The following is a 13,669-nucleotide window of genomic DNA, read 5'->3' on the forward strand; positions in this document are numbered from 1 at the left end:
TTATCATCCACGCCAGTGATTTTGGCTCGACAACGGCAGGATTATACAAACATGCAATAACGGGAGGTATTCAGTTGCTTTATTTCATAGCAATACCACAGTGTAAAATTAAAGGGGCACCCTATGGGCGTGCAGTATTAAATTGATGGAATATCTCTTTAAGAAAGTATCAGAAAATGTCAAAAGTAAACTCATTATAAGTCATTATGCAGACTAAATGGCTACTGTCAGCTTAACATTTATTCTATGCTATGTTCTTTTTGTTTGTTTTTTTAATACTGATGCATCACTATAAACCAGTTTTTAATGGTTGTAGCTAAATCTTTCCTGATGCTGATGCTGATTCTGATACTGACTGTCAGTCCAATACAAGTGCCCTCTCTTTTTCACACTTTCTTTTTCTGCGTATCATTGTATTGAAATCATTGGTTTAATTTTAATGTAAGGACTGCTGTAGCACTAAAAACTGAAGCGAATTGCAAGCCTGACTAGAGGAAACAGAGATTTATAATGACAGACTGAAAAAACTGTATTTCATGTAAAGTGATTAATGTCACAGCTCTCCTTAACAAGGTCAGCATCAGTGTTAACACCAAATTGCATGCATTAGATCTGTGCATCCGTAATTTTAAGCATTTTATTTACTGCTGGTCATTTAATTTCCTCTATAACAATCAAGGCCCCAGACCTGAACGGGCACCAAAAGCCCACATCAGTTGCTGATTGTATTGTTATTTCATGGATTTGTATTATTATGTGGAACAAATTGATAGAAAGACTTGAGGCAGTGCTGACTACTTTCAATCCAAAGCTAGACATACCTGTTTACCATTACTTTTAATTCATTTTCTTTTAAATCAAATGTATTTATTTCATTGTTTTTTTATTTTTAAATTTCAATTTATTTCTTTATTTTTGCTTTTGCTCCATGTGCATTTGCTTGTTTTCTCTTACTATTTTATCATTTGTTTCTTATGCCTTTGCATGTGCACTCTGTAAAGCACTTCGGTTTGCCTTTGGGTATGAAATGTGCTACATAAATAAATTTGCCTTGAGTGCCTTGCCTATTATGTAGATAGACAGCCTTACTTGTCCCAGGAGGGAAAGTTGTTTTCAAAGCCTACACATGTTCATGTCTCACATGAAAAGCATACAGATGCACAAGACTTACTGGATGTCTGACATGTGGTCATGTACACCCATATATTGTACATTCATGTTCCTATATGTATCCTTTTCCATATAGGTGCTTATACCAACACACGAACTTCATTCCTTCATTTATGCACACATAGCATGTTAGTATTAGTACAGTAAGGTACAGATACACTACAAAGAGGGTGTTGTTGAAGGTCAGATGGCCCATCAGCTAATGTCAGTGGTAAAGTCCAACATTTCCCTCAGAAATGCAGTTCAGTAAAATTATAAAGTAGCATGAAACTGAAATACTAAAGTTAAGTCAAATACAAGTTGTTACTGCTGCCGCAGCGTCAGTTCCTGCTGAGGCTGTGCCATGTTTCCACTCATATTTCCTTCTTATTGCAATAATAAAGAAGAATGTCATTTCGAGTCCTAATGACAACAATTTGTCCTCCTTGTTTGTTTTTGTTCATGCCTCAGTCAGCTGTTAGAATCCTAATGAAGTTCACAATAGTTATTAGTAATGCATTACAGGATGAATCCGTTATGACACAAATGCATGCTCAGAAACACACACGTTCAGACATACATGTGAACTGACACACACATACACACGCGCCCTTTCTACTGGTATTTCACACCACGTTCTTGGTGCAATGAAGCATGGTGTTGTTAGTTTTGCAATTTGAGTCACCTGGGGCTACACATGTCCTGTTCTGTTAACCACTGTCACAGGCCTCCATGTATAGTCTGTGGCAGGTGGCAATGTTTTCTGCCTGTTTGTGTGTGTGTGTGTGTGTGTGTGTGTGTGTGTGTGTGTGTGTGTGTGTGTGTGTGTGTGTGTGTGTGTGGATGACAGACAGACAGAAACAGAAAAAGTCGTATTCAGTTTCATTCTGCTTAGGATTTCTGTGTGTCTTTTTCTGTCTCTCAGTTAGTGTCTTTCACACATACACACACACACACACACACACACACACACACACACACACACACAGAGTGAGAGGCAGCAGCAGTGACAGAAGCTCTGAGAACAAAGACATGTAATCAGGAACTTCAGTACAGGTGTTATGACTGCTGCTTTTCTGAAAGGCTCTGTTTCATGCTGATAGTGCTCAGCGAGTGATATCAATATTTCTCATCTCACAAAACAGGATATGAAAGAGCGTTGCCTTTTTCTGTTACCCTTGATGAAACGCCGAGGTACCACTCACAAGCATGTGCGCCTTATGACTGTAACACTTGAATGAATCCTCAGGTATGGCTCTGAAACGTGTTTAAACATTCAGAATCCTGCACTTCTTCAGTAATGCGTGGCTGTGGATGGAGCTCTGGACAATAAGAGCTTTTATTCAACAACACATAGAGGTCTTAACTATAGAAAAAAGTAGTTGTGGCATCCCGACTTTGTGATCAATACAAGGATCTTTAGCTCAGGCCCAAATAGAATTAAGAATTGCTTTAGGATAATGACAGTATCGACCAGCGCTCAGCAAAGCGTTTCAAGCTGTGGCAGGTTAATTCCCATCCATGAAGGTGTACAGGGAGTCAGTCTGAGTCAGGTTTGATGGTCAAAGTAATTCTCACTCCTGTGGTGCTGCTGTAGCACCATGCAGCACCTACTTTCTTTCTGTATCACACAGCCATTTTAAGCCACTGTGCTGCCATATAATTTACAACCCATTCTTTGGAAACTCAGACATTTGAGAGCCTCTATGCCATCACAGGCACAGAGAAGATTTGGCAAAAGCTACGCTTACACAGACCACACGAGTGAAATTCAGCTACTGCAAGGTTATGGAATAATTTATACTCTCCATTGGCATGTGCCTACATATCTGTAAAGCCAAAAGTCCTCGGGCGACTCATGGATGACATGTCATGAATTACAGGTCAGTATGAGTTATAGCCAGATCAGGCTACAAAGCATTAAGGCTGACACTGTAATATAACATAATAACACAATTACAGCTTAGAAAAACGGTTAGGCAAACAATCATAGGAAAGAATTAGCTCTTTTTGCATGTTAAAAAAAACAGTTCCTCCAAGGATACAAAGAATTCTGGCAAAATGAAAAAATAAGTAGTATAAGTTCTCCCTCGTCTTTTTGAGCTGATGTGTCTTTTAAAGAAGGTCCTTTGAGCGAGCATTCCTTGTTGCGTATTCCCTCTGTGAATAAAAGTAATTTACCTTGCTCATTATGTGAGACATTGAGGTGTTTTGATGTTTGGAGATGAAAATGCTTCGAGATGAAATATTCATTTTTTTAGTTGGCTTAATTATGTATGTGTCCACTGTCAAGTTGAAAACTGCTGCTCCTGTGAGGGATGTTTCAAGCGTACCTTTTTGCCATTGGCACAGAATACATTACCTCCTTATTACAGGGATTGCCTGGCGCACACGCGTATGCAACCTTATGGAAATATTAAATGAAGAGGCTGCACACCTCAGTGGACACACTGAATAAGCATGAGCGTCTCTTGTTCGTGACTCATAATGTGAAGGTTGTGGTGATTGTTTTTGACTCATTTACTGCGTCATGCGTTGTTTTACTTAAGACTTTGTTCTTTCCATATAGACAAAGAATATACCTGTACGCTTTGTTCTTTGATTTAAAATAACCTTTTTCCAACAGTTATATAACGAGTCAGTGCTCTGGATTATGAGCAGATGGTAGGGGTGCCTTAGGTGTAATTTGTCTGGCATCAGGAAAGTCACATTCCTGTGTGTGTGTGTGTGGCTTTATGGTCATGTGAGGAATCAGTATGTCAAGCTGGGTTATATTCAAAAGGGCCGTGTCAAAGGAATAGGTCAACATTAAGGGAAATTCTTAAGATGAGAGTGAGATGAGACGATCGATACCACGCTCATAACTGCACAGTACATATGAAGCTGCAGCTGGTAGCCAGTTAGCTTAGCTTAGCATGTGAAAAAAAAGGGACAAGCACAATTATATTCCAATTTTTGTACAGATTAAACAAATTTACATGTTAATTGGTGAGTTCATAGGTGAATTGTGTTACCTTTGGACAAAGATAACTATAACTATAACTAACTATTAAAAAACATGTGTAGCTAGCTGTTTCCCCTGATTCCAGTACTTATGCTAAGCTAAGATAAGCATGTTCTGACTTTAGCTCCATACTTAAAGGAATAATTTGACATTTCGGGGAATACAATTTGCTTTCTTGCTGAGAGTCAGATGTCGGTTAAAAATGAAGCCAGTCATCAATTAGCTTAGGACAAAGACTAGAATCAGGGGGAAACAACTAGCTTGGCTCTGTCCCAACGTAAATAAAATCTACCAGCCGCTCAAAAACTCGCAAATTCAAACATAGTATGTGTGAAAAGAACTGTTTGTGGTTTTTCTAGGGATAACACGCCGGGCACAGCGACTTACTGAGACCTCTGCAGATTGTCTGGCAACCTCACAATGATGATAGACAAGAAATAGTCCAGCACATAACCCCCCTTTAATACTATGTTAACCACCTCCTGGCTATAGTTTCATATTTACAGTGCTGACATGTGAATCATATAAATCTTCTATCGAGCTCTCACCAAGAAGAGAATACTCATATTTCCTAACATGCCAAGCCATTCATTAAGCACTCAAACATGAGATTTATATAAATCTTCTTGTCTCATTCTCAGAAAGAAAAAAGATCCCTTTAAGTAGCTAATCTCAGGGCACACGGGGCAGAGAAAGAGAATTATGGAAAAAGCGAGTCATCTGCAAAAGGAAGGAAGGCAAAAATCATATTTAACATTTTCTTCCTCCTTGTTGGATAATCTGGTTGTTTTCAGCGTGTGTGTCCCGACGTCATGCACTCGTATTTGTATGTTAGCTTTCCAACAGCCTGGCTTTGTTACTCTTTGGACCTCTGCTCCCTTCCAAGGCATGAAGTCCTCTCGCTCTTTCCAGAGTTGTAAAACATGAAAATGAAACACTAGTCTATCTCACTTTCAGTTTTGTCCAGATGTCACATTGATGTGTGATTCTCCCCACATGTTTCTAATAGGGACTTTTGCTGCACGCTTGGCTTGCACCTTTGGGGTTGAATACTCAAGAGGTGATCAGGCCTGAACGGCTCAAATACACGTGTACAAATCTGCACACATGCATGCCCAAGTGAGACAAGAAAATGCCCACACACAAGCATCTCTTACACCTGATGAGCTAGATCACACTGAGGGATTTGGTTCAGTTCCTTGCGAACATCTTTCTAATCATCTCTATTTTCTTTATTTTCATTTTCTTCAGCTAAGATGCACAGGTTTTTAGGCCTACAGTATAAGCTTTATGCCATACTTCAAACATAATACTGTCCTTTTAAATACAGCCAGGAAAAGCTTGAAAAGAATTCAGTGTTTAAACCAAATCTTGCGATGCATCACTGATAATTTCCATAATATTCCTGCAAGAATCCCACTTGATGTCTTTAAACCTTCCCGCAACAGATTACTGAACATACCCACTGCCGAGTGAGTCTCCCCTTCCTGAACACTTCATTACAAACACTAAATGAGGACTATCTCTGTACATGTTTATTTCCAAAGCCTTACTGGCTGTTATGTTATTATTGCAGTCATTTCCTGTGCTGGAATTTCATTTTGGGGTTCCCTTTTCGCTCCTAAAACTTACTAGCAACCTGTCACCCTTTCAGCACCTCTCGCTGGCTCTTGTAAAGGTGTGGGTGGCCATGGTTGGACCCTGAAGTGGCCGCACGGACGCTGAGCTGTGAAATTACATTAAGCCGCCAACCTAAGGCCCATGGCAATCCTCCCTTAATGAAAACTGTTTCACAGCGCAGGCTGCTCGGAGCACCGGAGACAATCTGTTTGACAACCGGGGCTTAATATGGAGAGGTTGAGTAAAGGGACACCATAGTAATTGGCTGGCATTTTGGATGTTCATTTATAGCGCTCCGCCGCTATTCATGTACAGAGAAAAATGTTCTGATGTGCTATGAGTGCGTGTGGGAAAAGAGTAGGTGTGTGGTATTCATATTCATCCAGTGAAAATCGCAGTGGCCTATCACAGATCGAAACATAAGCACATACACAAACCACCCACACACGATTCACTCATAGAGCCCCACCATTGTACCTATATACACCACACAGTCTCAGATGTGTTTCCCTGTAATGGAAAGGTGATGTACACACAAATACACTCACAGGCAACCTAGTGTTCATTATAAGGTCACATCACTCATCTCGAGCTCTGTCATATTTTTTGAGCTGCCACAAGTAGTTGTCGTGAAGTGAAGAAGAAGATCAAGTCAAAACCTCGAGTGGTATCTATCCATGCAGATATTTTTGGTTTAATTTGCTCAGCGTCTGCTGATTTAATCTCTCAGATTTCTGCCTGCACTCCAGCACAGTGGAGGTGAAGGAAATGATGTTTGTGGTGCTCATACTGTAGCATTGAACAAAAGCACTTAAAGCTGCACTGATCTTTTGTTTGTTTCACCAATAGTGAAATAAATAAATGGAAGGTAACAGTGGCAGCTTGAAGTGACACGCCCATGTAGAATGATTTCCCAGTTCTACTGAGCTTTCTTGCTTCTTTCAGCTCATTGTTTTGGTTTTATGGCCCACAACTTTAGTGGTCTAGTTCAACCTCATTGCTCTCATTAACCTTGATTACAGCCTGAGCAGGAAGTTGTTTTCAGCAAAGAAGCGCTGATAAACCCACTGCACGCTACCTCTCCAGCTCCAAACAGCCAACAAACAATGTTTGCAATTAGCTAATGGACATGGTGGAGCATGAAGCCAATAAACAGACAGATATTTCCCTCAGGAGTTGGTAGAGACCAAAAATAGAGCTAAAAGGAGAGTGTATATTGGACTTAGATTCATCGGGCAATGAGAAACACCACTCCAAATAGATGCTAATGCTCCATGTCTGATAGATGTGTAAATATGCAATTGCATATTGCATTTTGCATTTAGCATAACGACTTTAAAGGATCAGTGTGGAGGAATAAGTGGCATCTGACACCTTACCGGCACTCCTCATATCACTCACCTCATCCCTTCCCTTCCAAGCATGTAGGAGAACCTAAGGTGAGCGCAAGACTTGCAAAAAACATGAAAGGCGCTCTCTAAAGCCAGTGTTTGGTTTGTCTGTTCTGGGCTACTGGTGCTGCAACATCACATACTCTGCTGAAGAGGACCCGCTCCCTCTGTAGATATAAATAGCTTATTCTAAAGTTACGAAGACACAACTCTTAGTTTCAGGTGATTATGCACTAATGGAAACATACTTATGAATATTCTACTCCATTTCTGCCATGTTCTGCCAGTAGATGCTCCTAAATCTTATACACCGGCTCCTTCAAGGTGATAACATGTCACTGTGCTGTTTTGTCCTTGTTCTGCTTCCCCAAGTGGCCAAAAGATCAATTAATGCATCTTGAAAAAAGCCAATAACAACAAGTCTTTAGAGAAACAGTGGCCCCATAATAATCCACAGTGCATGCTGTGAACGTGTTGATGCCTTTGATAGACAGTGTTTCTAATGAGCAGTTTCACAGTGAGGACTCAGGACCTCAGAGACAGATATCACTAGACTTGCATGCAAAACAAAAAATACCTGCACGGTTAGACCTCACTAGTTGAAAATGTGCTTTTTTTTTAATTTGGGAGACAGCAAACCTTCTATATAAATATACAAAATGACCCCCACAATGTATTTAAATTGCTTACAGGTGGGAATTGGGCAAACCATTAAAGACAGAAGTGCAAAAGAGTCTGCATGACGCTGCATCACCTGATTAATAGCATCATCAAGCCACTGCAGTACACCTCAGTTCACACATATTATTTCAGTGTACACTGGTTTTAACTGTGAGAGAAGATGCTTCCAAAAATAACGCCTTGATAGACTGAGTTTGACATCTTTGCAGGGCGCACAAACGCTGTTCCAGCCGCAAGGACAAATGAACAGTAAAATGCAACAGGCGCTCCAATAAATACAGTATAAATTTACTCTGGGCTTTCCAGAGGATGGCTGTCTCCTTTTGACAGTCACAAGAGGAGGGAGAAGACTAGGGCAAGCCTGTCTGGAGCACTGAGGTTGTGTGTGTGGACTCATGTGTATGTGCATGCATGTGTTAGGATAACTTCACACACACGTCCAGCTAGCCAAAACAAGTATATATCTTGGCCTGCCGTGGAGACAGGCAGCGTTACGTTCACCCGCAGGTCAGGAGCTCTCAGCCCTGTGGCCACCCACCCCTGTGGAATCATGGGAGTGGGGGAATTTGAGTTTGTTTGTGTAACTCTGAGTGTCAGAGGGGGCTTCTTCACCCCCCGTTGTATGCCAGTCCTCCCCGAGAGTTATTATCTAATCTGGATTTTTCACTCATAAAGTGAAGAAAGAAAGCGAGAGAGGAAATCACATTTTCCCTCCAGTTGTGCCTCAGATTAAAAGTGATCAACGTCAATCATGCAAATGAAAATACATTCATTTGTAATGGGGAGTCCTGCTCAGAAAATAACCCTGATGATGTCACCAGGGTTGTCTTGGGTTGGCCTTGAGACTTCTGACATCAGCACACAATGGTCGCAGTGGTCATACCATCATGATTTAACAAGAAGCCTTGCAGCATTTCAAACTCAAGTGAAAGTCAAAGCCTTACATTGAAAATGTCACTAAAGTGAAAGTACATATTATCAGCAGTATCAAAACTGAATGTATTCAATGCAGAAAAATGGCCCCTGTGATTGGATTACTGTTACTGATTGAGTTATGTGTCAGCAGCATTTGCATCACACTCTATGAGCTTATTATGGGTTTTAAGTGTAAAGTCTACATAAAATAACAACCAACTGCAGCTTAGAGGAGTGTGTGCATTGTACTCAAGTACAAGTACTGTACCTCAAACTTGTATTTAAGTTCAGTAACTGAGTATATGGACTGAATTGCATTGCACAACCATATTCCTCCACACTTACAGTGTGAAATGCACAATTTCTGTTAAAAACAATTAGTCTCTTAGTCCATGCCCAACATCATCAACAGTCATTTTTTCAGAATTTGGAGTGCTCCCTCCAGAGCCACAAAAGATATTATTCAGCCACTCTAATCTGCTGATTAGTACTCCTCATAACAAGTAAATGGAACTGTGTGTGGAGTGCCCCTTTAGTAGAGGAGCAGTATTAGCAAGCTACTCCTGATGTCTGAGTGAGTGTTTTGGCTCTGTCCTGTTCACCTTTTCCCCTAACTCAGATGTTTGGGGTGTGGCAAGTGTGTCAGCTACTTCCTGTCTTGAGAAAAATCCATAGAAGAAGACGGAAGAGCGTTGTGAATACTTTGGCTTGGCGGAGGAAAACCAAGAGATTGACATCTAGTCTTCAAAACATTGTATTGTTGGGTTTCTGACTCTGACAGCATGCATTCAACTACTGTTGAATACCTCAGCTGATATTTGTTTCAGGAGTCTCCCCACGGGGGCTGACCTGACCTCTCGATGGAGACATGAGAAAACTCTCAGGCTTGCAATAGGAGCTGTTTATTTGCTGCGAGCCAGATTGTTAAAAGCAACAGAATTTATAAATCAAAAGCTGGTTTTCCCTTCAAACCCTGTTTCCACTCTCACAGCTCTTTTTAGTGCAGCGTGGCGCTTCACTTTCAGGCTGAAATTGAGCTTTTCTCTTCTCCAAAGTATCAGTTGCAATGAAGGCTCCACTTGAGCACTTTTGAGTACTTTTTATGTATGTGTGTGTGTGTGTGTGTGTGTGTGTGTGTGTGTGTGTGTGTGTGTGTGTGTAGGTGTCTGCGTGTCTTTTAGCTGGATAACTGCCTTGACTGCAGCTGAGCAGAGTGCCATGGCGGTGATAGTGTAGTGCTGTGTGGGGGTAGCTGGTCTGTGGAACGGGGAAGAGGAGGAGGAGGAGGACCTCACATTTAGCTGCCATCTCTTGGGAGAGATTAAGCAGTTTAGTCTTTGCTGTGTCTCTCTCTATCACTGCCACTGCCTCCTGCTTCTCCTCTCTATTTGGAGCAGGGCAGGGTGTACCTTTTCCCCTCATCCTCCTTTTGCACTTTCTGTTCCTCTCTTCTACTCTCGTTTCCTCTGTTCCTCCGCTTGCTCTCTCTCTTTCCATCCATCCAGCCTGCTTCTGACACTCTGAGCTCTTTTGCTTTCCCCTACTGTTTCTATTTTACACTCTCTTGCCTTCTCCCTTTTATCTTACCCACCCTTCTGACAACTAGACATCCAGCTGATTCTCTTAGCTGACAGCCCAGATGGCGCAGAGCTTGTGGGGTTGTGGCTGGATGTACGGGACAAAGCTGCCCCCCCACACACACACCCCCACCCCCGCCGTCCCCCTTTCAGCCATCCCACTGAGCTGATCCCCTGGTCCTGCGTGGAGCACCATGGAGCTCAACCACTACTCACATTAATCTCCTAAACGATCCTGGACCTAAGAGGATCAATACTCATTTTCAGGGAGCAGCATGATCCCTTAATGTAGTGGAGGATGGCTGCTTATCCCTCACTCTCTCCCCCCTCCTCACCTCAGTTTCAACTCCCCATAGGAAGAGCAGGAGTCAGCCTTTGATTGTATTTCATGGCCCATTTTAGTTAAGACAAGATCTCGATTTTATTGCCGATGTCATTATTCAGGTGGCTAACACCTGTATGTCGTCTTTGGGGGATATTTGCAGGGCTGCCGTGGAATAAGCTGCCTCTCTCTTTATTAGCTGAGGTATACATTTTAGTGTGAGGTGGCAGTTGTTATGAAATTAGATCAATGTCTTGTAATTGACTTATCTGACCCCGCATTCATCCAAATCAAAGAGGGGCCATCAGGAAGACGGTGTGTGTGCAAGCAGCTCTGTGCAGTTCTCATTCACCGGTGTGTGAATTTGCTCCAGTACAAAATACAGTGATATGCCAGAGAAAATAAATCACCCTGTTTTACTCCAGTTCCTCTGAAACACATCAGAGATGTCCTCGGGCTATTTTGTATTAGTAGTGGTCGTATAGTTGTTATTCTTTGTTTTCCACAGACGCTGAAAAATGACTTCATGCTAATAGCGATGCAATCCAAGGAAAATGGGAAAGATCTGACTTTCCATTGGATAACAAGCATCCTATTTTTCCAGGCTCACTGTGTAGGGAACACCGCTACGGCTGCACGGCTAGCGTAGCGTCTCATCATTGATCTTTGCTGATGTAGACTGTTTCTGGGGCCTTTTTCATCAGGGAAGGCAGAGAGAGCCTGGGCACCCTCCCCTCATTGTGTCCCTCACAGGCAGGCTGTCTATTGGTGGAAGAGGCCACCTGGAACAAGTTTGGAGGTGTTGTTTATGCTAAAGCTATTATTCTCTGTCTGGGAAGCCTGCCCTGGGAGTTGGACTGTTCTGCTGCTACTGAATTATTCAGCCCAGAGATCTGCCATCCTATGTATACAAGCTGTCACACATAGCTGAATGATATGCTGATTGTCAAGCAATGGGGAGTTTGTTAAGGCTATACGCCTGTGACATGCAGTCATTTTTTGTATATGGTTATATGATGACATCTTGGGATTGCAATTTTGTAATTACAAACTGCCATGACCTCATTAAACAGCCTGTCTTGACAATACAGGACACCCAACTTGAGGCAAAACTGGGTTACACAGTCTGCCACAATAGACTGAATGATGACATCTCACATACCAGAGGTCCAAGCACCACAAACCCGACAGTCATCTGCTTCAAGAATAGCCATAGCCTCGCAGCATCTGCCGCACCTCTGACCTGTAATTGCATGTCATGGGACCTCAAACATCATTTCATTCTGAGCTGAGTTTATAAACTTCATCTTTCCTGTCACTACAAGTCTCCAGAAGAATTCACCTCAAACATGTGATCCTGGATTTTTCTTTTCAATTTACACAGAGCCTTGTGTGATAAGTGGTGTGTGTGTGTGTGTGTGTGTGTGTGTGTGTGTGTGTGTGTGTGTGTGTGTGTGTGTGTGTTGCACAGTAGGACAGCAATGCACCAGACAGAGCGCGTGTGTGTTCGGGAGAGGAAGAGGTCATGAGACTGTCATCACTGATTCAATCCTCCACCTAAAGAAAGACCCCGCTGTTCTCCAGAGCCAAGCTCACTGCAGTGGTGATGAGGAGGACACAGGCAAACCTCCACACATGCATACACACACATACACACACTCACATGTTTGATACATTGGTCAGTAGGTCAAAGCTGGGTGGCAAAATGTCACATAGAAGGTGGTTCTCATAACATAATGTGTGCTGATTATGGCACAAAATAATGAATCTTCGACCAATTCCTTATATGTGTGTGTGTGTGTGTGTGTGTGTGTGTGTGTGTGTAAGAGGAAGAAAGTGATAGATAAATAAAGAAATAAATAAAATAAATGCAAAATAAATACATATTTCTCTCTAAATAATACTAAAATTTCCAACCTGCATTGTGTTCAGGTTAAATGCATGAAGTACAGGAGGTAGTTTAGGATGTTATAAACAATGCAAACTAACATAATCCTCAGACTATCACCTTGCCTTACACCTTTTCACTAAAGACAGAAAGAAATGGCTGCATGCTCACACCAGCTCTCATTGTGAAGGCTGGCCAGGTACAGCGTGCATGCTCTCATCTCTCACTTCCAGTACTTACTATGAATGGTCGCCTCCTGGCAGCGTGGGTCGGGGAGGTGCGGGAAGGTGATGTCGTAAAGCTGAGTGTCGTAAACCAGGTGCGGAGAAGGGGAGGTGAAAGGGAGGGAGAAGGAGGAGGAGGGGGAGAGGGGGTGAGAGAGGAGGTGACTCTCCGGCAGCATTTAGACACAACGAAAGGATCATGGCGGATGGCCCCAGGTGTAAGCGCAGAAAGCAGGCGAACCCGAGGAGGAACAACGGTGAGTAAAAGTACTTCCGACGCGGAGCTTTTCTTTCGGGGAAGCGGTCTAGAGGCTGTTCTGTCTCTTGGTAATTTCAGCGAAAAGTTTGGCAGCCCATAAGTCCGGCTTTTAGTAACTGAAAGTGCTGGGAAGTAGCAAGTGAGCGCTGTATTGCAGCCCTATGTGGTGTACCGTTATACCTGCGTCGCGTCTCTCCCTCCGCCTAGCGGTCCGCTGCACCGGAGACCGTTATACGCACCTCACCCTGTAATGAGTGGACCCGCTTTTGTCTCCACTTTAAACCTCTTTCTTCATTTTAAAACACTTTCACCCTCTTTACACACTCTACATTCATTGATTTACTCTCATTCTGTCGAGTTTGAGCCCACCACCAAACTCGGACCTGCCTCTGTGGGAAGCAGGCTACCTGATTGTTATTGCGGACCTCGACAGATTGTTTGTCTCTAACATTTTCGGTTGGGAAAAAAATAGATTTAACTGTTCTTTGTTCAAAACCTTGTTGACATCAGTTGTATTTCTGAAATACACAACTGTTTTTCTTCTTCTTCTTCTTCTTTTGCTCACACGGAGCAGGTAGCGATAGGACACTGTTGCTGCACTACATGAGCTGATTCAGTCCTGCTTGCTGTGAGCTTCAG

General features: G+C 42.4%; 2 protein-coding genes across 3 annotated transcripts in view; one reads left to right on the forward strand and one right to left on the reverse strand.

Annotated features, from left to right (window-relative positions):
• znf438 (zinc finger protein 438) overlaps positions 1 to 13,208 on the reverse strand; it is a 57,685-nt gene extending 44,477 nt beyond the window's left edge. Inside the window, exon 1 of the mRNA XM_070986546.1 lies at positions 12,788 to 13,208. The gene's annotated coding sequence lies outside the window, so the exon portion shown is untranslated. The remainder of the gene's footprint in view (positions 1 to 12,787) is intronic.
• The window catches only part of zeb1b (zinc finger E-box binding homeobox 1b), a 46,918-nt gene continuing 45,976 nt past the window's right edge, over positions 12,728 to 13,669 (forward strand). The window contains exon 1 of one of the 2 annotated variants that reach the window (XM_070986544.1): positions 12,728 to 12,746. Coding sequence is in view for 1 of the 2 variants with exons in the window: in XM_070986542.1 (XP_070842643.1) it covers positions 12,971 to 13,028 (58 nt within the window). In the remaining variant the exon portion in view is untranslated. Of the gene's footprint in view, positions 12,747 to 12,857; positions 13,029 to 13,669 lie in introns of those variants that run through there. The other variant, XM_070986542.1, reaches the window with a different exon arrangement.

This window comes from Chaetodon trifascialis, chromosome 18 (genome assembly GCF_039877785.1).
Source record: "Chaetodon trifascialis isolate fChaTrf1 chromosome 18, fChaTrf1.hap1, whole genome shotgun sequence".
Classification (NCBI taxonomy): Eukaryota; Metazoa; Chordata; class Actinopteri; order Chaetodontiformes; family Chaetodontidae; genus Chaetodon; species Chaetodon trifascialis.